This window comes from Hyperoodon ampullatus (genome assembly GCF_949752795.1).
Source record: "Hyperoodon ampullatus genome assembly, chromosome: 2".
Taxonomy (NCBI): domain Eukaryota; kingdom Metazoa; phylum Chordata; class Mammalia; order Artiodactyla; family Ziphiidae; genus Hyperoodon; species Hyperoodon ampullatus.
The window spans coordinates 170,844,852-170,869,174 of NC_136915.1; the positions used below are offsets into that span (position 1 = coordinate 170,844,852).

General features: G+C 38.6%; 1 protein-coding gene across 1 annotated transcript in view; it reads left to right on the top strand.

Moving 5' to 3' along the window:
• Positions 1–394: 394 nt before the first annotated feature.
• Positions 395–24,323, top strand: part of F5 (coagulation factor V) — a gene marked incomplete at both ends in the record, with an annotated part of 91,602 nt that continues 67,673 nt past the window's right edge. Inside the window, 3 exons of the mRNA XM_079697575.1 lie at positions 395–552; positions 4,451–4,542; positions 12,781–12,903. Of these exons, the coding sequence (XP_079553701.1) occupies positions 395–552; positions 4,451–4,542; positions 12,781–12,903 (373 nt within the window). The remainder of the gene's footprint in view (positions 553–4,450; positions 4,543–12,780; positions 12,904–24,323) is intronic.

The following is a 24,323-nucleotide window of genomic DNA, read 5'->3' on the forward strand; positions in this document are numbered from 1 at the left end:
CTCTGCCCCAGGCAGTGTTTATGGTGGCGGGGTCTGATGAGGGGCTACTGAGCAGATGGAAGCTGGGAGGACAGTGTTGCCCCGTCTCACGAATCCCTGAGCACTGCCCTGCCTGCTAGAGCCGCTGATTGCTGCCCTTTCTCCACCGGTAGTAAAACAGTCACTAACCTGGTTGCTCTCCCTAATACCTGGAGCAGTGACCTAGTCAACCCCAGCCTGGAAAGGCCCCAGGAGGTGGGGACAGCACGGGCTGCAGCTGCCGCGACGCCTGGGGGAGCTGAAGAGGAGGAGGACACTGCCACCCGCAGCCTCGCGGCGCTCACTGCAGTCCCGACAGCGGCCAAGCCCGGCCGAGCCGGGCGCAATCGGCTGAGGCAGAGGCAGGAAAGGAACCATGTTCCCAGCTTGCCCTTGCCTCTGGGTCCTCGTGGTCCTGGGCTCCAGCTGGGCAGGCTGGGGGAGCCCAGGGGCTGAAGCAGCGCGGCTAAGGCAGTTCTACGTGGCTGCTCAGAGCATCAGCTGGAACTATCGCCCCGAGTCCACATACCTTAGGTAAGGCAGGCATGGCGACCGGTGGGCTTCTTTAGGGAGGACAATCTATTTCTTTTAGAAAGCATTCCCTTTGCAATTCCATTACTTTTTAAATTTTTTTTAAACTTCACGTAGGTAAATACAATTAATAGTAGAGTATAATGAATAAAATAAGCTTGGTGGATGCTCATTTTGCCTCCAATAATACAAGTTTATCATTCTGAGGATATAGAAAATATTGTTTGACTGGCTAGATGCTATTTCAAGTTTGCTGTTAATACAGTTTTGTTAGTATGATTGATTGTTGATTTAATATATTGATTGATTCAAAAGCACCAGGTACCTACCTCTTCACTCCTGTTCCAGATTTTTAGTAGTCTAGTATATTATTAAACTTCTAGTTACATATTATTTATTCCATGTCCACATAACTTCATCTTCTAAAACTAAAGGTGTACACTGTGTACTTTATTATAAGCAGGTTATTCGATAAAACTGCCATAATTTTGTTGTTTTCTTATAAATGACTTTCAAAACATCCTCAGTTCATAAAAATGCAACATTATTGTTTTTTACCTTTTTTCTGCTTCGTGTGACTTCATTTTTCTCTCATTCTTAATCACTCCCTGGGATATGGTCTACTCTGGCTATTTTGATAGAGTCACTATTAAAAGGCATATGTGACTTAGAGGGGGGTTAAATAATAAAACTGTATTTGAGTTGCAAACTATTTTCCCTAATTGAAAGGTTAAAAATAAGACTTCACAGAAATTAAACGAGTCATAGGTTCTACTCAATATTTCCAGTTAGTTATGTTTTTATTTCTTTTAATGGTAAACCTCTTAGTGTGACTTGTTTTTTTTTTTTAACTTAACATCACAGTTTAAGCGATTGTGAAAGATGTTCCTCTTTTACAGTTTCGAAACCAAAGCAATCCGCCAAGAAAATATTGTAATGTTTTAAGCCTTTTAGTGTATAACTTTACCCTTTCAAAACCTTTTCTTTGTAATTGGGTTATTTTGGAGGACATTGCATCTTGGTCTTGTAATAATAAGAAGTCCCTCTTTTTTTATATATAAAAAAAGAGGGACTTCTTATTTAAATATTGTACATTTAAATACATTTAAAGTATTGTATTTCAAGGTGATAACCTAGGTCACACCCACACCCTTAGAGAACTGCTGCTATCTAAAACCCCAAAGGAAGTAGCAGTCTTTCCAACATTAATTGTCCTGCTCTTGGGTAGAACACTAACTTTGTTGCTGGCTTTCCTGTGTCACACTGTGCTTATGCTTTGGAGTTTGTTCTTTCTTCTGTAATTAACAACAAGAATAACAAGCAGAATTTTGGAGGCAGAATCACATAGGGCAAAACCCTGATTCATATGGTGAATTCACATAGGAAGCCATGATTGGTCATCTTATCCTCTCTGTGGCTGAATTTCCAGAATTCTGGGAAGAGTTGTTCCTCTGGTATCAATTACTGAGTCAAAACCATACAGTGATAATCCAGACCAACTGTCCATATTTTTGAAGCTCAAATCATGTCATTTCTTTCTAGTACTTTTATGTGAAAAATCTAACCTTGTATGTGGCTACTTAAACTAAGAACTTGTTCTAAATTGTCCTACACCTAGAGCTAATGATACTCACTATAAAGAAATCAACATAGACAACTCCATCCTTTGCTAAAGTGTATTTTAGCACAAAGCAAAGATCTTTCCTTATTTCATGTAATATTGGCAGGACAGTGCCTTTTAGAGGTGAAATATATCTTTTATTCTTGCTCTGGGGCTGAAGTGAATGTTTTTGAAAATTTCCCTAAGGAAACATGTTCAATCACATGTATATAGTAACAGATATTGAAAAAAGTACATATGTATTTTTCCTCAAGTGTTCTAGCTTTATATGATTTTATTATGAATAAATCATCCTTAAATAGTCCTCATAAATGGAAAATTCATCATGAATATTTTTTGAATTCATGTCATCTTTAACTTTCAGACAAATTATTTTCCAATAGCAATTCAATTGTTCAAATTAAAATAAATATACCTCAGTATACACACGTAATATACACAGGGAAACATATTAGGAAACACACCTCTATTAAAATTACTCCACATAAAAGACTAATTTTTCTTAGTGAAAATTTTATACTGTCACCTATACTCCTGTATTTAAAGATCTAGGGTTAGGGACGGGAGCTACGTTTCAATTGTACATAAAACTAAACACACAAAATTACCACCACAGATAAATAAAAATGGACCTCCACATTAGGGACACAAACTAACATATAGAATCCTAGGGTTCTTGGGCTCTAAAAACTCTATGAGGTTGTTTAATTCATTTTCAACTTTCATGTTTTAACTTCTTACTTTTCCCCACACCCAAAGCACAAATACCCCTAGCAAATAGTTGTCTACTTTCTACCTGAATGCTCCCAGTGACTGAGAACCCACCACCTTCAATAGCTAGCCATTCCAAAAATACTTACTCATGCCTCCTTTAATTCTGCTTCCAAATATTAACACAGTTCTTGTATCTTACATTTTAAAATTATGAGAATGACTATAATTACAGATTTTTCTGCTCACCGGGAAAACCTGAAAGCTAAAATCCAATTTTCATTATATTTTTAAAATACTACTAGCTAACATGCATTGAATATTTACAATGTGCCAGCTCTAAACCTTTTGTAGGTATTAACTTACCTAAAACTTGTAACAGTTCTGTGAGGGAGATTTTACTATTAGTCCCAGCTCACAATTACAGAAACAGAGGCACAAATTGATTAAATAAACTTTTCAAGGTTATATAGTTAACAAGGAGTAGACACAGGATTCAAACCCAGACATTCTGAATCTACAACCAGTTCTCTTAGCTTCTGTGCTACATAGACATCATGGCAAATGTGATTAGTATCCCTCTCTGTTACGCCCTAATTATAGTGGGGCCACTCTCTGGATTAGGAAGCATAACAAAGCCAATATGGGCAACTGGTTTAGACATTGGTAAGAAATTTCCCCTAATTATCTTTCCTTGATCTTTGAGTTTAAGACAAGGATAGGGATCATGTGCCCATCTTTAGAGACACTGAAGAAAAAGATGGGAAAGTATCCCAGTACTCTCCCTGCTGCCCTCTCTCTGAATTTTTAACCATGAAAACAGTCATCCCTTGGTATCTGTGGATATGGAACCCTCAGATACAGAGGGATAACTGTACTAGTCTGTTTTGTATAAGGGACTTGAACATCTACAGATTTTGGCATCCAGGGTCATCCTGGAACCAACCTCCCACAGATACCAAGGGATGACTGTACAATGGTTTTTGAATCCTGGCTTTGCCATTATCACCTGATTCTCCTTGGGCAAGTTACTTAAACTTTCCAAGACTTAGTTTTTTCATTTGTTTGTTTCCTATATGAATCTCAGGGCCTTGACTCCATTAGCTATCTTCAGCTTCTCAGTGAGAAATAGAGTCCACCAAATCAATAGTTCTTTACAATGTTCCCCAGTCACATAAGACTGTATTTGATTGATGAGTTGAAAAACAGCTCACATATTTATTCATAAGGGATTTGGTCATGTCTTTAATCATTTAAAATCTAAGCCTAAAGTTTGGGTTCACACTATCATCTTGGGTTCTATTTTAGAAAATTGATTCTGAGTAACAGGATTGGTTAGGGCAGACTAAATTTGTGAAAGAATGGTTATCACAACAGAATATTCTTGAAGACACCAATAATTATTTTATTAACTTCGCTTATTGTTCATATTTATAAGACCTTGGGCTTCTGAACTGCAGTTAAAAATACTGTTATTTCTAGTAAAAGTCTGAGGACATGAGAGATATATTTTGTTGTAATGTGCGAAGTAGATGTCATGTAAGCCTTTCAAATTTATTTTATTTCCAGCTCGAATACTTTTGCAACCTCCTTTAAGAAAATTGTCTACAGAGAGTATGAAGCATATTTTCAGAAAGAAAAACCACAATCCAGAACTTCAGGTAAGCCTGAAATATATTTTTCAATTTTAAAGATAAAGCTCTATGGATAATTTGATATTGATATATATCTAAAGTATTCATTTAGCAATATTTTATAGAAATGTGTGTTTTTGTTATTTTGACTAGATAATTGGTAGAGCTCTTATTCATAGTATTGAGAATTGAGAAAAGCAAAGCATTAAGCCAAACTAGGGGCCCTTCTGAGCGTGGGGCCCTGTGCAATTTCTTGGGTCTCATGCCCATGAAGCCAGCTGTTTTTAACTGTGATTAAAAAAAAAGCTAAACAAAACTTCTAAGTGTTTGAATTTTTATTCACTCATCTAACAAACTATTATTGAACACCTGCTGTGAGTGCTCAATTGAACTAGGCACTATGGATGCCACAGTGGACAAGAGAGACACATCTCCTGCCTTCCTGGAGCTTATGGTCTAGTTTAATGAGCACAGATGAGCCTTAGCAAGTGATCATTTGCTGGGTCCCTAGACTCATTTAAAGGAACTGTATATGGCTGATTCTTTTGCATCTATCTTTCCCATCTCTTCTGTTTTATTTAGTGTGGTGTATATAACAGCTATAATTTTTAGAGAAAAATCTCCTCTTTTTTTCCTCATCTCTTTTTAATTAAGGAAAGTAGGCTGAATGGGTTTCTGGGATTGTAAATATGGTAACATAGTTCACAGAACTGATAAAAGCCATTAAGAGAGAGCTTCCTGCAGTTAGGTCCCCTAGTCAGTAATTCACTCATCCTTCCCCCCAACCAGGTGAAGACCTGTCATCTTCCCCAGACTCGTCCTTCTATCTCTTTTATTCATTCCATCTTGTTCTGCTTCCTCCTCGGATCTCCCTTTATCTTCAATCTTTCCTTAACTGGAGACTTCCCTTCCGTCAAAAATCCTCAACAATAAAACAGAACACAACTTATGTTCAAATTAACATCCCATCTCAAAAAAAAATCTCCCCTTGACTCTGTCTGCCTTTTCTCCCCGTTCCTTCACTACCAATTTCCTGTGTGATTGGTGCATTTCATTCTCTATCATATCAAATTACTCTCCAAAAAGGGGCCCCATGACCTCTTAGATGCCAGACCAATGGTTTCTTTCCAGTTACTTTCCCACTTGACATTACTAGGACATGTAATGCTCCCCCTTCTTGAAACTCTCTCTTTACCTGGTTTCCCTGGTGCCACTTCCCCTGCTAACGGAGATGGAATGGAAGTGAATGGAAGGTGAGGAAATGTAAGTAGGAGGAACTTACATAGATAACGCTTTCCTGAAACTTGGCTCCAAATGGGAGGAGAAATAGGGTAGTTCTGGGAGGGAATGAGGGGTTTAAGGATATTTTAAGAGTTTTATTTAAAAAAGAATGACAGTGACTTAAAATATCTAAGTGCTCAAGGGAAGAATCCAATAGAAAAGGAGAGGATAAAAACATCTGAGGGAGAATAACTGATGGAGCCAGACTCAGAAGAAACAGGAAGTGATGTGATTCAAAGCTGGGTTGGATCAGCCTGAGGTGGAAGAGATACTAACCTTCATGGGGGGCTGGGTGGGGAGCCTGGCAAGGGACCAGGTGAGTAACCTTTTATTAAGAAGGTTACTAATAAAATTAAGTTTGTCATTTTGGTCAGGAAATTAAAGGATCTCCTGTCCTCTACAGACTCTGTAGTCTATTCATTTTTATAGATCCAGCTTCAAGCTTAGTATGTACGGTAGATATTTAAGAACTATTTAATTAAATTAAGTTGTAAGTGGGTAAAGGGAAGACGAGCTGGGAAACATATTCATTAGGCCTGGGAAAAGAGGGATTGGGCAGAGATTCAGAGCTCTCCTTTTTGTGACTTTTGCCAAGTTCACTGAATTTGAATGTGCTGTGTCAGCCGTTGTGCTGAGTGCAGTAAGGGATAGAAGGACCAGTGCCAGGCTGCAGACTGCCTTTTAGGTCAGGCGTCCCCAACCCCCGGGCTACAGACTGGTACCAGTCTGTGGCCTGTTAGGAACCGGGCTGCACAGCAAGAGGTGAGCAGGGAGCCAGAGAAGCTTCATCTGTATTTACAGCCGCTCCCCATTGCTCACATTACCGCCTGAGCTCCGCCTCCTGTCAGATCATTAGATTCTCGTAGGACCCTACTGTGAACTGTGCATGCGAGGGATATAGGTTGCGCGCTCCTTATGAGAGTCTAATGCCTGATGATCTGAGGTGGAGCTGAGGCAGTGATGCTAGCGCTGGGGAGCGGCTGCAAATACAGATTATCATTAGCAGAGAGGTTTGACTGCACAGAGACCATAATAAATCAATTGCTTGCAGACTCATATCAAAACCCTATCAGTGAGTGGCAAGTGACAATTAAGCTGCATCTTACAGAGTAGACCGGACATAAGCAACACACTTCGGGTGTCACTGTCTCCCAACACCCCCAGATGGGACCATCTAGTTGCAGGAAAACAAGTGCAGGGCTCCCACTGACTCTGCATTATGGTGAGTTGTATAATTATTTCATTATATATTACAGTGTAATAATAATAGAAATAAAGTGCACAATAAATGTAATGTGCTTGAATCATCCCAAAACCATCCCCTGCCCTGGTCCGTGGAAAAACTGTCTTCGGACCCTGGTACCAAAATGGTTGGGGACTGCTGTTCAGGTGATACAGAGGCATCAAGCATTTTTTAAAATTAATTTTTATTGGAGTATGGTTGCTTTACAATGTTGTGTTAGCCTCCACTGCACAACTAGATGAATCAGACATATACATACAGATAGCCCCTCCCTTTTGGACTTCCCTCCCATTTAGGTTACCACAGTTTATTAGGTAGAGTTCCCTGTGCTCATTTTTGAAGAGGAGAAGACTGTGACCAAAATCCTTGGAGATGATTAATTTTGTAGGGATTTCCTGATTCAACCTCATAAGTTAGAAGTAGACCTTGATAGTTGATTTATGTTTAAGCCTGGTACACTTAACATATTACCTTTCTGTCAACCCCAGCGTATCTCATAACATATTTGTTTTATGTGAACTCTGAGGCATTTTAACATTCATTTTTGTGCAACCTCTTCCTGAACTCCCAAAGTTGCTTAATTATGAACCCTTGGAGCACAGGGGTGGTGTCTTATTCATCTCTGTAACCCTATAATAATTGATACTAGGAGGCAAACCTGATGTAAAGGAAAAGTCTCAGATTTTTAATAAGATCTGGTGTGAACACTGCCACTGACTATGTGGCCTTCCTCATTCCATTGCCTAGTTCTGTGTTCTCTGTACCTTATGCTTATTTCCTGCTCCACCCATCTGGTAGGTATGATTCTAGCCATGTGCCCCATTTCTGCAGCATGAGCCCAGAAGTTATTGTAATTACAGGTGGGGCTAAGGCTACAGGACTGGAGGTCTGATGAGACACCTGTCCAGTGAGGTTTGTGGACATGTGGACAGGTGGAGGGGCCAGGCTCATTTTCAGAAATCCTGTCTTGGGCTCTAAAATGGCTAGTTTTGAGTCTCTGTGTATTTTCCAGGAAGATTGTGAAATGTTTGTCCCCAAAGGAGTTTTATATTAACAGCAACAATGGGCTGCCCTGTATTCTGCAACACATTATTCACCTGAGAGCAGGGGATTGCATTAGCTGACCTCCTGCAGTCCTTTCCAACTCCAAAACTGCAAGAAATTGGGTACATGCTGTGCTAACTTACTGGGATCTCAAGATACGCCACTCCTTTCCCCAATTTGGCTTTGGGCACTGAGGAGAGGGTGGAAAAGGTCTTAGGCCATCTGGCTAATGGAGGAACTAAACAGCAGCTCAAACAACATTCAGCCATGTGTTTGCCTACATGCATGAAGGTATTTGGTTTGTATTTATAAAAACATCCCTTTGTTTTGCATTAATTCTGAAGAAGCAGATAGGGAGGCTAAATAAATATTCCAAAGAACTCATTGCAGTAAGAGGTTAAATAACTTAGAAGACTTATTCTGGGCATCTGGCATTTGCAGCCATGTGATGCCAACAAACAAATCAACTGAGCAAGGCAACCACGGCATCAAAATGCAGTGGACAATGTGACAGCAGTCAGCACCTGATTGGGCTCAGGGGCATTCTGGGAGGTGGGAGTAGCCAGTGGGTACTTCTGCTGGGAGCTAGGACTGAGGGTAGCAGCCAGAAGAGAGGGGTCAGCCAGTGAAGTCATACGTGGCCAGGAGTAAAAAATGGTGTGGACGTTGGGACTGTTCCAGGAAGGTGGGGGATCTGACCTGCCCTGCAGAAGGTACTAAAGAAAGCTTTGGTTCAAGAGTCCAGAGAACTGAGTTCTACACCCAGCAATGCCACCCAGTCACTCTCTGCACCAACTTCCCAGGCTTTGTAACCATCTCTATAATGAGGATTAAACTATGTGGCCTCCATGGTCCTGTGCAGAACTAACATAAACACACACAAACAAAAAGCTTCAGGCACAAAGTCAATATAAACTCTAGGACTGGAGTTCAGTGAAAGGAATAAGTGGGGGGAAAGATAGGAGTTGGGGAAAGATAGGACCTCTATCTCAGAGATCACATTTTATCAATGCTAATAGGAAATTAGTTTTCTATTCCTGCAACACATTACCACAAACTTAGGGGCATAAAACAACACAAATTTATTATCTTAGAGCTCTTGAGGCCAGAAGTCCAAAATGAGTTTCACTGGGTTAAAATCAAGGTGTTCATAGAGCTCTACTTCTTCTGGAGGCTCTAGGGGAGAATCGTTTCCTTGCCTCTTCCAGTTACTAGAAGCCACCTGCACTCATGGGCTCATGGCCCCTTCTGCCATCTTCAAAGCCAGCAGGTAGCATCTTCCAATTGCTAACTCAGATACTCCTGCATTCCTTTTATGAGAGATTTTATGATTACATTGGGCCCACCTGGATAATCCAGGAAACTGTTCCCATCTCAATGATCTTTAACTTAATCACATCCACAGAATCCATTTTGCCACATAAGGTAGCATATTCATGGGTCCCAGGGATTAGGACAGGGACATCTCTGGGAGGCCATTATCCTGCCTACCACACCCACCAAACAAAACCCTCCCTCAACATCCTCCATTTCAGAGAATGGCACCCTCATCCACCCAGCCCTCCAAGCCAGAACCTCATCAGCCATCCATGAAAACTTGATCTCCCTCATCCTCCACTCCATGTTGAACCCATCAAGTCCTGACAATTTGATTTCCTAAATAGCTCTCTAATACGTTCTCTCCTTATTATCTCCATTGCCCTAACTTTAAACTAAGTCAAGTCACCAACATCTCTCTCCTGGAGCATTCCATCTATTCTCTCAACATTCACTCTGGTTTCTCCCCAGATCACACTCCACAAATGCAGCCAGAGGTTTAAAAACCAATATGTGGTTCATGTCACATCCCTGCTTCCAGATACTCTTAGGTTAAAAAGCAAAAGTCTAAGAGGCCTACAAGGCCCTATGTGACTGGACCTCTGATCATGCCTTTGGCTTCACTTTCTGCCTATCTCTCTTACCTACTAAGCTCTACCTTCCCACGGCTGTCAGTTCTCTGAATAGGCCAAGTTTTCTGGCACCTCAGGGCCTTTGCACGTGCTAATCCCACTCCCTGGAATGCCCTTGTCTATCCCTTTGCCTCTTTGCCTTTGGACTTCAGCTAATGCTTCCTCAGGGAAGCATTTCCCAACCCCGATTCCCTCCCTGCCTCTAAGATTAGACTAGATGCCTCTGTCAAATGCTCTTAAAAGAATCCTATACTTTTCTTTCATAATATGAACCACAGTTTGTAGTTCAATATTTGTGTGATCATTTGTTAAAATCTGTCTTTCCTTCTATTTTCTAAGCTCTGTGAAGGCAGGGGGTACATCTATTTTACTCACCATTGCAATTCTAACACCTAGGATAATGTGAGCACTCAATATTTGTTGAATGAATAAATAACTACAAAGTGGGGGGCTGCAATACAAAGAGGTGGTTAAAAGCTCAGTATCTAGAATCACACAGATTTAAGTTTAAATCATGGCTCTGCCTCTAATTAGCTGTATAATATTGGGCAAGATATTTAAATTCTCTGAGGCTCAGTTTCCTCATCTATAAAATAAAGATCTTAATATCTACCTTAAAGATGTATTGGGAGGTTTAATGTAAGGACTTAGAGTGCTCAAATATATCAAGAGGGATGTTGATAATTATCGCCACTGCAAACAAATGCCAGCTGAACTCCATGACTACTGTAACTTCCCTTTCCTGCTCCTGTGATTCCTAATGGGCAGAAGCCAACCCCATGAGAGCTTATGGATGGCTTGGAAGTCAGAACAGTCAATTGTCTGAAAGAGGGCTTTTGGTGACAGGTTCTCAAGCCTTAGAGGACATCAGAATCACTCAGGAACACATACCTAAAATGCAGGTTCCCAAACCCCACCTCCAGAGACTCAGGTTCATTGAGGCTGAGATAGTATTTACTTGGGAGTCTGCCTTTTAGTTAGACCCTCACTGATTCTGATGCAGAGCATCCAAGAACTACACTTTGGGAAATTCTAATATACGATTCTTCAAAAATCTGACTCAAATATCAACTCTTCCCTTAACTCCGCAGACAGAATTGGTCCTTCATCCTCTCTGCTCCCGTAGCACTTGGCCCGTATCTCAGCAGTAGCTCCTACCGAATGTCTATCTCTAAACGAGCTTGTGATCTCCTTAAGGACAGGGACGGCGCCTTATTTATCCATGTGGCCCCAGAGCCTAGCACAGTGCCTGGGACGTAGTAAGTGAAACCTCACTCTTGATTTCTGCACCCTAACCTGCTCTCCCCGCTATGTCCCCATCAAAGTAACTGATAACATTATTTATCCAGTTGCTCAGATCAAAAACCTTGGTGTCATCCTTGACTTCTCTCTCTCAAGTGCCACATCCAACTCCTCAGCAAATTTGCTGGCTCTACTGTTGAAATGTCCAGAATCCAACCTCTTCTCCCCACTTCATTGCTACACATGCTGGCCCAATACACTCTTGTCTCTCATTTACACCACCTGTTCTGCTTCCACTCTTGTCACTACACAGAATGTTTTCTACACAGCAGCTAGGATGAACTTTTTAAAAATATTTATTTATTTATTTATTTGTTTATACAGCGGGTTCTTATTAGTTATCTATTTTATACATATTAGTGTATATATGTCAATCTCAATCTCCCAATTCATCACACACACACACACACACACCCCGCTTTCCCCCCTTGGTGTCCATACGTTTGTTCTCTACATCTGTGTCTCTATTTCTGCCCTGCAAACGGGTTCATCGGTACCGTTTTTCTAGATTCCACATATATGCGTTAATATATGATGTTTGTTTTTCTCTTTCTGACTTACTCTGTATGACAGTCTCTAGGTCCATCCATGTCTCTACAAATGACCCAATTTCATTCCTTTTTACGGCTGAGTAATATTCCACTGTATATATGTACCACATCTTCTTTATCCATTCATCTGTCGATGGACATTTAGGTTGTTTCCATGTCCTGGCTATTGTAAATAGTGCTGAACATTGGGGTGCATGTGTCTTTTTGAATTATGTTTTTCCCTGGGCATATGCCCAGTAGGTTGAACTTTTAAAACATATCAGACCATGTCTCTCTGTTGCACAAAGCTCCAGTGATTTCCCATTTCACTTAGAAGAAAATCCAGAGCCTTTACCATGGCCCATAGGGGGTGATCTGCCCCCTCCACCCCCAACTTTTCTCACTCTGGCCACACTGTTTGTCTGACTGTTCTTTGGATACATCAAGCTCCTGCCTCAGGGACTTTGAATTTGCCTCAGGACCAGAGAACAGTCTGATTTGCTCCCTGACTTCATTTAGGTCTCTGAGGTCTCCCCTTCAGAGAGATCTAAAGTAGCCAGTCACCCTTCCTACATTATAAGTGAAAATGAACATCTTTCTTGACCCAAGATTGTAGTCTCCCCTGGAATGACAATGGATCAGAATGGGGTGGACATGGTCAGAACGATTTCTTCTACTCTCTTAACTAGCTTTGGGCCCAAGCCAAGTGTTTCTACCTTCCCATCCTTATCTGCCTGCATGTAATATAGAGTTAATGAGCTGGCAAAGCCTTCTAGGTTGAAGATAAGCAGGTCAGCCTCAGGACTGAGAGGAATGACGGCAATCACCCGTGGGGTTTTCTGCATGTTGTTCTTGCTTAGCAGCTCTGTCTTGGTAATCCTGAACACAAACATATTTTAAATCCTTGTTTTCATAGGACTTCTTGGGCCTACTTTATATGCTGAAGTTGGAGACATCATGAAAGTTCACTTTAAGAATAAGGCAGACAAGCCCTTAAGCATCCATCCTCAAGGAATTAAGTACAGTAAATTCTCAGAAGGTAAGAGGAATTTAACATCCCTCTGACAAGGGAAATCTTACAACTCTTTACTACCTGTGTCAAACATTTTAAGCCATATTGTTGACCAAGTTAGAGAAATCTCCTTTCCTGCAACTGGTAATTATAAAAGTTGTTGCCTTTGTAGATTTCAAAGAGGAAAATGAAAAAGTTCTGGGGTCATCTGGACCTCAGTTTTTTGGTAGGTTCTTGTTTTTTAATAGTTGGATGGGCAAGTTACCTAATCTTTATGAACTCCAATATGTTCCTCTGCAAAATGAGAATAATAATACATATATTGCAAGATGGGTTAAGGCAGGGGTCTGCATACTTTTCTGTGAAGAGCCAGTAAATATTTTGGGCTATGTGAGCTGTGGAATCTCTGTTGCAACTACTCAACTCTACTCTTTAGTACAAAAGCAGCCATAGACGATATGTAAATGGATGCACATGGCTGTGTCCCAGTAAAACTTTATTTACAAAAACAGGCAGTTGACTGGATTTGGCTCATGAGACATAGTTAGAAATAGCAACATAGGACTAGCCTGGCACATAGATGGCACTTAATAAGTGATATTTGGTGGTGACAGTGGTAGTAGATGTAGTATTAAAATTTTGGACATAGTGAAGTACTTAAGAACATAAGCTTTGAAGGCAGACTTAAATTCAAATTCCAACTTTACAATTTCTGGTTCTATGACCTTAGCATCTCTGAGCCTCAGTTTTCTCGTCTATAAAATGAAAACGATTATACCCATTCCATAAGATTACTTTGAGGATCAAATGAGATCACTTAGGTAACAAACTAAACATGGTTCCTGGAACCTGGTAAGCCCTCAATAAATAATGACAATGATGATGATGATAACAGTGATGGTGAAGATCATGAAGATGGTGGTGATAAAAGTGACTACATCAGCCACAGGATGGTAAATACCCATGTTGATATTGTTCTGATTATTTCCATTATGTTGATGTTCAGACCACATTAAGCAGAGCAGAGTTTTGTTAAGAACTGATATAAGAAAATTATCCATATTGTAATAGATATTGGTATAATAACATTTAAAAATAAATTTTAACCCTTCATGATTCACAAATCTTCTTTTTCCCATGTGTTCCAGCCAATATACCTTTGAAGAGAAGAACTGAGTAGGAGAGTGGTTTACAATGTAGGTTCTGGAACTAGATGCCTGGTGCAAATCCTGGCTGAGACACTTATTAGCTAGGTGACTTTTGAAAAGTTACTTAACCTCTCTGTGCCTCATCTTTCTCATCTATAAAATGGGGATAGTAATTACACTTACTTCATATAGGTTTGTTGTCATGAAATATTAGAACAATGCGTGGCATATAATAAGCACTTGATAAATATTAGCTATGATGGTAAAGGTAATTCTTCAATCAAAATGTGTTCAAATTATAATGTTATATGTCAATTATATCTCAATTAAAAATTTTAAAATATGCTCAAATAATTTAATATTTATTTGACAATATAGGGATTAGAAACTGACTTTTATATTTATTGTTTCCTATGTAAATTGTTATCAAACTCATTCTGACAACATATAAATGACTGATTATAAGTCAATGAACTAACCTCCCCAGGACTATTAGTATTATCACTCAATATTTGGCTTGAGGAAAAACAATGAAGCATTAACTGTAATTTCAGGCATCTTAAAAAGGCACTTTGGCAAGACTCTGGGTGAGGTAGCATGCAATGGCATAGTGACATAGTGAAGAATCACCTACTTATAAGGATTCCAGATGACTGCATCAGGAATTCAGCAACACAATGCATGAGGGGAGAACCCTCAGAATGTCCCATGCAGGTTCTGTTTCAGGTGTGGGAGGAGGTAAGTGTTGTGGACTTTGTATTCCAGCTAAGCTGTCTGCACAGGGAATGAACCTTGCAACAGTATCCCCCTTCCTTTACTGTTTATTTGTCCCTACACTCCCCTATGGCCAGAATCACTTAGGAGCAATCGTTTAAAATGGTCCCACCACTTCCATTGGTCACTTGGTTATTGCCCCTGGTTTCATGAGTCTGAGAAAGGTAAGCACAGATTGATGGGGAAAGTCAAATGTTGTCTTAGAAATGAGATGCAAATCTAGTAAACAGCTAAAAAGTGTCCTTTGTGGTGAAAAATAAAAATAAAAAATAAGACAAGGCTTCTATTCATTTTATCACGCCCTCTCTGAGGATAAAACAAACATCTCCTCCTCGTTCATGTCTGACACTCACCCTCACCCATAGCCTCCTTCTATGGTTTGAACTATTTTTTCAGGAGTGGAAATAAATTAACTACATGCTGAGTCAGCTACAAGAGAATCCAGATTCCTTTATGTCAGAGGTAGATATTTGAGAGATGAATGGTGAGAGGTTGAAACAATATAAGTGGCTTGAGAGAGGACTCAATTCTTGCCTGTGTGGCTGCTTGATCTAATCAGTGAATGATCCAACCTAGACAGCAATCTTCCTTATCTGTGAATTAATCCTTGAGCCCCACTAAAGATTTGGAGACCTACTGTCATCAGCTAGAAGAAAAAGGTAGCCATGGAAGGAATGCTGGCTTTAGAGCCAGAATGACCTGGGTTTGAACCCTAAGTTTACCTAGAAAATTTCCTTTACCTCTAACTCTCAGTTTTATATCTATAAAATGGGGATAGCAATTCCTCCCATCTAAAGTTATTGCAAGGGTTGGTCATAATGTATGTTGAGGTTTTTGGCACATAGTTGCACACAATAAGCAGAGTGTTATTGCTGTGGTTCTTTCATGGCTGTTTATATTGCAGACATTAAATTTGGTTTCCAGAAGCTTAGATTGAATGAAGACCTTGGCTTTATATAGTGCTCGTCATTTTATTTCCACTCAAATGAAATAAAACTCCACGATGGAATTTAGAAGACAAAATGAACTAAAATTGCATAGAAAACTTCAGTTGTCCAGGAGGACATAATGAATGAGTTGTTCTGGATAAGAATGTTTTCCAGATAGTTTGAGGTTTCCTTCTTTAAGTGTAAGATACTTTCCTTTAATCACTTTGGATGCAAATCTCTCTAAATGTTATACTTTCCCAGACTTTTTTTTAAAACAGAAGAGTAAGGAGGAAAATTCAAATCCCTTTCTAAACCATTACTTCCACTCTACTTTGAGATTTTACAAAGATCCACAAATGTTAGAACTGTGTGCAGTCTAAGAGTAAAAACAAACTACATTACTGTCTCTGGTATTGTCTACAGGTAAAGACCCTGAGCTTTCATTCATGGATTGTGTAACATTTATTTTGGTTGTCCAGGAACCTTGTTGCTTTTTAAATACTTGGCTATGCTTTAGCTAGGAGATAATTGGAAATCTGAGTCCTGGCAAGGAAAGATGTTACTGTATTTAGTGTGGAAGTCTCATGATGGCCTTTCATCCATAAATTGGAAGCAACTGACATAAATGCCAAGTTGTAGTATGGTGTTTCCAAATTACTCCCAGTTACACCCCATCCCCAGGTGTACAGTGTTACGTAGGACAATGATGGGTAACCCTTTTGGCAGGATAGACAAATGTTCTGTTACAGAACATTCCTTTTAGAAATGTATTTAATAGGAATATGTTTTTAAACCAGTAAATAAAATATCTGCAGCTGTACTTAATCATTTTAAAACTTTTTATCACTAAAAGAATTTCAATTTGAGGCTAAAATTTCAGAAACTCTATAGCCAGTACATGCTGAACTGTTTGATTTGAGCAAATTCTATTGTCCAGTAAGATTTCTGAAGCTGTTTTGGTCCATTACCTTTAAAAGTTTGTTTCAGAGGTAATCTTAATATTATTCTTTGATTTATATTCTCACAATTTAAATGTGTGAGTTGCATTATGAGTACTATACAACAAAATGAGTTCTATAATATCCAGCTGTCTGCTGGTAAGCCAACTCTCCAAGTAATAAATAAATAAACAAGCAAGTAAATGAATAACTTTTCCACCAGAGATTGTTCTTTGCATCTAAGTGTTGCCAAATTCTCTATATGAAAAAATATTTTTTCAAAACATTCCAGTGCTTGACATCATGTAGTCAATTACATTTTTCACTTTGCATCTGGATATTTTGGGCTTATATAGATACTTCTTTGAGTATATGATAAATACCTGAAACAAATTGTAAGGGCTAATATAATAATTCTTGTAAATCTAAAAACTATGAACTCTCCTATGAAAGAGACTTGCACTCCCTATGCAATGAAACCAGGCTCTTTACAAAACATCAGCACTCTAATTTGCCCACCGCCTAAATTATAGCTTCTAAAAGAATGTTCTGAATCTTTAAATGCACACTGAACTGTTCACTAAATTTATTAAATGGAGAGGAAAGGAGCTGTCCAAAAAAATAAATAACAAGGGAGGATTTCATGAACAAGCACCCTAATGGATGACCAAAGTGGCTCTTTATGTAATTTTTCCAAAGCTTGTACGCACCATTTTACATTTGGAAAAAAAACACTCAGAGGCTCTTGGCAAATAATTAGTTCATCATGACAAGGGTAAACAAATCACAAAGCTGACTATGGACTAAGCAGGAAATGAACAGAATTGAAAAAATATGAAATAAAGGGCTGCCCTTGTATAAAGAATTTATTCTAGTGAGAAGCTAAACAAGGACTTTTTGTGCTCTAGCATAATAGTCTTTCCTGTCTATTTCTCATCTTTTTGGTTAAGAGTTTTAAACTTTTTGTTTTGATTACAAAGTCAAAATCAGATTTGCCAAAAATGTATTTCATAAATGCTTCCTCTAAATAGCTATTTATATTTCATACCTCATGTTATATAGGTTGCAAAATCAAATATACAACATGCCTGTTTTATTGTAGATGAAAGGTAAAAGAAAATACTTTGGAATGAAAAGAATTAAAGCATTGAAAAATTATCCCCAAATTGTCTCATTAGTAATCCTCACTCAGTATAATTACAGAATCTATCTCCATATGCAAATTTATTTGTTTCAATATGTTCACAATTAATCTTTTAGTAGTATAGTAAGAATTAAAATCATTCAATTATTTGAAATTTATCTTATGTGTTTTTATATATATTCCACTTATAATTCTCTTTTAAAATTTTTGAATTATATTTTATGTATTTTGTTATACAGCAGGTTCTTATTAGTCATCCATTTTATACACATCAGTGTGTACATGTCAATCCCAATCTCCCAATTCATCACACCACCACCACAACCCCCCTGCCGCTTTCCCTCCTTGGTGTTCATACGTATGTTCTCTACATCTGGTCTGAATTTCTGCACTGCTAACCGGTTCATCTGTACCATTTTTCTAGGTTCCACATATATGCATTAATATACGATATTTGTTTTTCTCTTTCTGACTTGCTTCACTCTGTAAGACAGTCTCTAGATCCATCCACGTCTCAACAAATGACCCAATTTCGTTTCTTTTTATGGCTGAGTAATATTCCATTATATGTATTTACCACATCTTCTTTATCCATTTGTCTGTTGATGGGCATTTAGGTTGCTTCCATGACATGGTTATTGTAAACAGTGCTGCAATGAACATTGGGGTGCGTGTGTCTTTTTTTTTTTTTAACTTTATTCTGTAAATTTATTTATTTATTTATTTATTTATGGGTCTTCGTTGGGTCTTCGTTGTTGTGCACAGGCTTTCTTAGTTGTGGTGAATGGGGGCTACTCTTCGCTGCAGTGCACGGGCTCCTCATTGCAGTGGCTTCTCTTGCTGTGGAGCACAGGCTCTAGGCACACGGGCTTCAGTAGTTGTGGCACGCAGGCTCAGTAGTTGTGGCACACAGGCTTAGTTGCTCCATGACATGTGGGATCTTCCCTGACCAGGGCTCAAACCCGTGTCCCCTGCATTGGCAGGCGGATTCTTAACCACTGCGCCACCAGGGAAGTCCTGCATGTCTCTGTTTTAACTATGGTTTTCTCTGGGTATATGCCCTGTAGTGGGATTGCTGGATCATATGGTAATTCTACTTTTAGTTTTTTAAGGAATCTCCATACTGTTCTCCACAGTGGCTGTATCAATTTACATTCCCACCAATAGTGTAAGAGGGTCCCCTTTTCTCCACACCCTCTCCAGCATTTGCTGTTTGTAGATTTTCTGATGATGCCCATTCTAACTGGTGTGAGATGATACCTCACTGGAGTTTTGATTTGCATTTCTCTAATAATTAGTGATATTGAGCAGCTTTTCATGTGCCTCTTGGCCATCTGTATGTCTTCTTTGGAGAAACATCTATTTAGGTCTTCTGCCCATTTTTGGATTGGGTTGTTTGTTTTTTTAATATTGAGCTGCATGAGCTGTTTATATATTTTGGAGATTAATTCTTTGTCTGTTGATTCGTTTGCAAATATTTTCTCACATTCTAAGGATTGTCTTTTCATATTGTTTATGGTTTCCTTTGCTGTGCAAAAGCTTTGAAGTTTCATTAGATACCATTTGTTAATTTATATTTCCATTACTCTAGGAGGTGGATCAAAAAAGATCTTGCTGTAATTTATGTCAAAGAGTGTTCTTCCTATGTTTTCCTCTAAGAGTTTTAGCATGTCCGATCTTACATTTAGGTCTCTAATACATTTTGAATTTATTTTTGTGTATGGTGCTAGGGAATGTTCTAATTTCATTCTTTTACATGTAGCTGTCCAGTTGTCCCAGCACCGCTTATTGAACAGACTGTCTTTTCTCCATTGTATATCCTTGCCTCCTTTGTCACAGATTAGTTGACCACAGGTGTGTGGGTTTATCTCTGGGCTTTCTATCTTGTTCCATTGATCTATGTTTCTGTTTTAGTGCCAGTAACATATTGTCTTGATTACTGTAGCTTTATAGTATAGTCTGATGTCAGGGAGTCTAATTCCTCTAGCTCCGTTTTTTCCCCTCAAGACTGCTTTGGCTATTCGGGGTCTTTTGTGTCTCCATACAAATTTTAAGATTTTTTTGTTGTAGTTCCATAAAAAATGCCATTGGTAATTTTATAGGGATTGCATTGAATCTGCAGATTGCTTTGGGTAATACAGTCATTTTCACAATATTGATTCTTCCAATCCAAGAACATGGTATATCGCTCCATCTGTTGGTATCATCTTTAATTTCTTTCATCAGTATATTATAGTTTTCTGCATACAGGTCTTTTGTCTCCCTAGGTAGGTATATTCCTAGGTATTTTATTCTTTTTGTTGCAATGGTAAATGGGAGTGTATCCTTAATTTCTCTTTCAGATTTTTCATCATTAGTGTACAGGAATGCAAGAGATTTCTGTGCATTAATTTTGTATCCTGCAACTTTACCAAATGCATTGATTAGCTCTAGTAGTTTTCTGGTGGCATCTTTAGGATCCTCTGTATATAGTATCATGTCATCTGCAAACAGTGACAGTTTTACTTCTTCTTTTCCAATGTGTAGTCCTTTTATTTCTTTTTCTTCTCTGATTTTCATAGCTAGGACTTCCAAAACTATGTTGAATAATAGTGGTGAGAGTGGACATTCTGGTCTTGTTCTTGATCTTAGAGTAAATACTTTCAGTTTTTCACCATTGAGTATGATGTTTGCTGTGGGTTTGTCGTACGTGTCATATTATGTTGATGTAGGTTTCCTCTATGCCCACTTTCCGGAGAGTTTTTATCATAAATGGGTGTTGAATTTTGTCAAAAGCCTTTTCTGCATCTATTGAGATGTTCCTATGATTTTTCTTCTTCAATTTGTCAATATGGTGTGTCACATTGATTGATTTGCATATATTGAAGAATCCTTGCATCCCTGGGATAAATCCCACTTGATCATGGTGTATGATCCTTTTAATGTGTTGTTGGATTCTGTTTGCTAGTATTTTGTTGAGGACTTTTGCATCTATATTCATCAGTGATATTGGTCTGTAATTTTCTTTTTTTGTAGTATCTTTGTCTGGTTTTGGTATCAGGGTGATGGTGGCCTCACAGAATGAGTTTTGGAGTGTTCCTTCCTCTGCAATTTTGTGGAAGAGTTTGAGAAGGATGGGTGTTAGCTCTCCTCTAAATGTTTGATTGAATTCACCTGTGAAGCCATCCAGTCCTGGACTTTTGTTTGTTGGAAGATTTTTAGTCACAGTTTCAAGTTCATTACTTGTGATTGGTCTGTTCATATTTTCTGTTTCCTCCTTGTTCAGTCTTGGAAGGTTACACCTTTCTAAGAATTTGTCCATTTCTTCCAGGTTGACCATTTTATTGGCATAGAGCTGCTTGTAGTAGTCTCTTAGGATGCTTTGTATTTCTGCAGTGTCTGTTGTAACTTCTCCTTTTTCATTTCTAATTTTATTGATTTGAATCCTCTCCCTCTTTTTCTTGATGAGTATGGCTAACGGTTTATCAATTTTGTTTATCTTCTCAAGGAACCAGCTTTTAGTTTTATTTATCTTTGCTATTGTTTTCTTTGTTTCTATTTCATCTATTTCTGCTCTGATCTTTATGATTTCTTTCCTTCTGCTAACTTTGGATTTTGTTTGTTCTTCTTTCTCTAGTTCCTTTAGGTGTAAGGTTAGATTGTTTATTTGAGATTTTTCTTGTTTCTTGAGGTAGGCTTGTATAGCTATAAACTTCCCTCTTAGAACTGCTTTGCTGCATCCCATAGGTTTTGGATCATCGTGTTTTCATTGTCATTTGTCTCTAGGTAGTTTTTGATTTCCTCTTTGATTTCCTCAGTGATCTCTTGGTTATTTAGTAATGTATTCTTTAGCCTCCATGTGTTTGCGTTTTTTATTTTTTTTCCCTGTAATTCATTTCTAATCTCATAGCGTTGTGGTCAAAAAAGATTCTTGATATGACTTCAACTTTCTTAAATTTACGGAGGCTTGATTTGTGACCCAAGATGTGATCTATCCTAGAGAATGTTTCATGTGCACTTGAGAAGAAAGTGTAATCTGCTGTTTTTGGATGGAATGTCCTATAAATATCAATTAAATCTATCTGGTCTATCGTGTCATTTAAAGCTTCTGTTCCCTTATTTATTTTCATTTTGGTTGATCTGTCCATTGGTTTAAGTGAGGTGTTAAAGTCCCCCACTATTATTGTGTTATTGTTGATTTCCTCTTTTATAGCTCTTAGCAGTTGCCTTATTTACTGAGGTGCTCCTATTTTGGGTACATATATATTTATAATTGTTATATCTTCTTCTTGGTTTGATCCCTTGATCATTGTGTAGTGTCTTTCCTTGTTTCTTTTTAACATTCTTTATTTTAAAGTCTATTTTATCTGATATGAGTATTGCTATGCCAGCTTTCTTTTGATTTCCATTTGCATGGAATATCTTCTTCCATCCCCTGACTTTCTGTCTGTATGTGTCCTTAGGACTGAAGTGGGTCTCTTGTAGACAGCATATATATGGGTCTTGTTTTTGTATCCATTCAGCAAGCCTGTGTCTTTTGGTTGGAGCATTTAATCCATTCATGTTAAGGTAATTATTGATATGTATATTCCTATTGCCATTTTCTTAATTGTTTTGGGTTTGTAGTTGTAGGTCCTTTTCTTCTCTTGTGTTTCCCACTTAGAGAAGTTCCTTTAGCATTTGTTGTAGAGCTGATTTGGTGGTGCTGAATTCTCTTTGCTTTTCCTTGTCTGTAAAGCTTTTGATTTTTCCATTGAATCTGAATGAGATCCTTGCCAGGTAGAGTAATATTGGTTGTAGGTTCTACCGTTTCATCACTTTAAGTATATCATGCCACTCCCTTCTGGCTTATAGAGTTTCTGCTGAGAAATCAGCTGTTAACCTTATGGGAGTTCCCTTGTATTTTTTTTTTTTTTTTTTTTTGCGGTACATGGGCCTCTCACTGTTGTGGCCTCTCCCGTTGTGGAGCACAGGCTCCGGACACGCAGCCCCAGTGGCCATGGCTCACGGGCCCAGCCACTCTGCGGCATGTGGGATCTTCCCGGACTGGGACATGAACCCGCCTCCCCTGCATCGGCAGGCAGACTCTCAACCACTGCACTGCCAGGGAAGCCCTCCCTTGTATTTTATTTGTCATTTTTCCCTTGCTGCTTTCAATAATTTTTCTTTGTCTTTAATTTTTGTCAATTTGATTACTATGTGTCTCGGCATGTTCCTCCTTGGGTTTATCCTGTATGGGACTTTCTGTGCTTCCTGGACTTGGGTGGCTATTTCCTTTCCCATGTTAGGGAAGTTTTCGACTATAATCTCTTCAAATATTTTATTGGGTCCTTTCTCTCTCTCTTATCCTTCTGGGACCACTATAATGTGAATGTTGTTGCATTTAATGTTGTCCCTGAAGTCTCTTAGGCTGTCTTCATTTCTTTTCATTCTTTTTTCTTTATTCTGGTCCACAGCAGTGAATTCCACCATTCTGTCTTCCAGGTCACTTATCTGTTCTTCTGCCTCAGTTATTCTGCTAATGATTCCTTCTAGTGTAGTTTTCATTTCAATTATTGTATTGTTCATCTCTGTTTGTTTGTTCTTTAATTCTTCTAGGTATTTGTTAAACATTTCTAGCATCTTCTCGGTCTTTGCCTCCATTCTTTTTCCAAGGTCCTGGATCATCTTCACTATCATTATTCTGAATTCTTTTTCTGGAAGGTTGCCTATCTCCACTTCAGTTGGTTGTTTTTCTGGGGTTTTATCTTGTTCCTTCATCTGGTACATAGCCCTCTGCCTTTTCATCTTGTCTATCTTTCTGTGAATGTGGTTTTTGGCTGCAGGATTGTAGTTCTTCTTGCTTCTGCTGTCTCTTTATCTTATGTTTAACTAACATGTGAATGTGAAATTCTCAGTAATTTACTCTGGTCAATGAGGTAGATATTAAAGACCACTATATGTTCAAATAAACCTGGATATGTAACATCATTTAAAATTAAATTTGATATTGTTGGATAATTGGTTACACTGCTGTATCTAGCATGTGTTAGAGCCTCTTACGTGATTCTTAGAAAATTATATTGGTTGCTGTCATTACAGTTGAACAATGTGTTCTGATTATGGCTTCTCCATTGAAGTGGCCCTAGAAGAAATCTAGAAGTGAAATCCATCACAACCAGTGCATCAGCATGTAATCTACTATTAACTGGTCTGTGAGCCCCTCAAGGTCTCAGGCTGTCTTCCTTACATTTGTGCCCTGGCACCTAGCCCAGAGCCTGGAACATAGATGATGATGATGACAATCATTACTGAACTAAACTGAGGGACTGAGGACCAGATTGGAAAGTAGAGACCATGTGTTATTTTCCACCTGCTCTGAAACGTATTAATTTTGCCAGTGATTGTGAGCAGTTACCTGATCTTACTACTAGTTCTTACCCCCTTTAGAATAGATTCAGTCTTTCTCACATGTATTAAGAGAAATTAAGAACACAAGATAAATCATATCAAAGTATGAAGTTCATTTCTTCATAAATGAAAGAGGTTATATTAA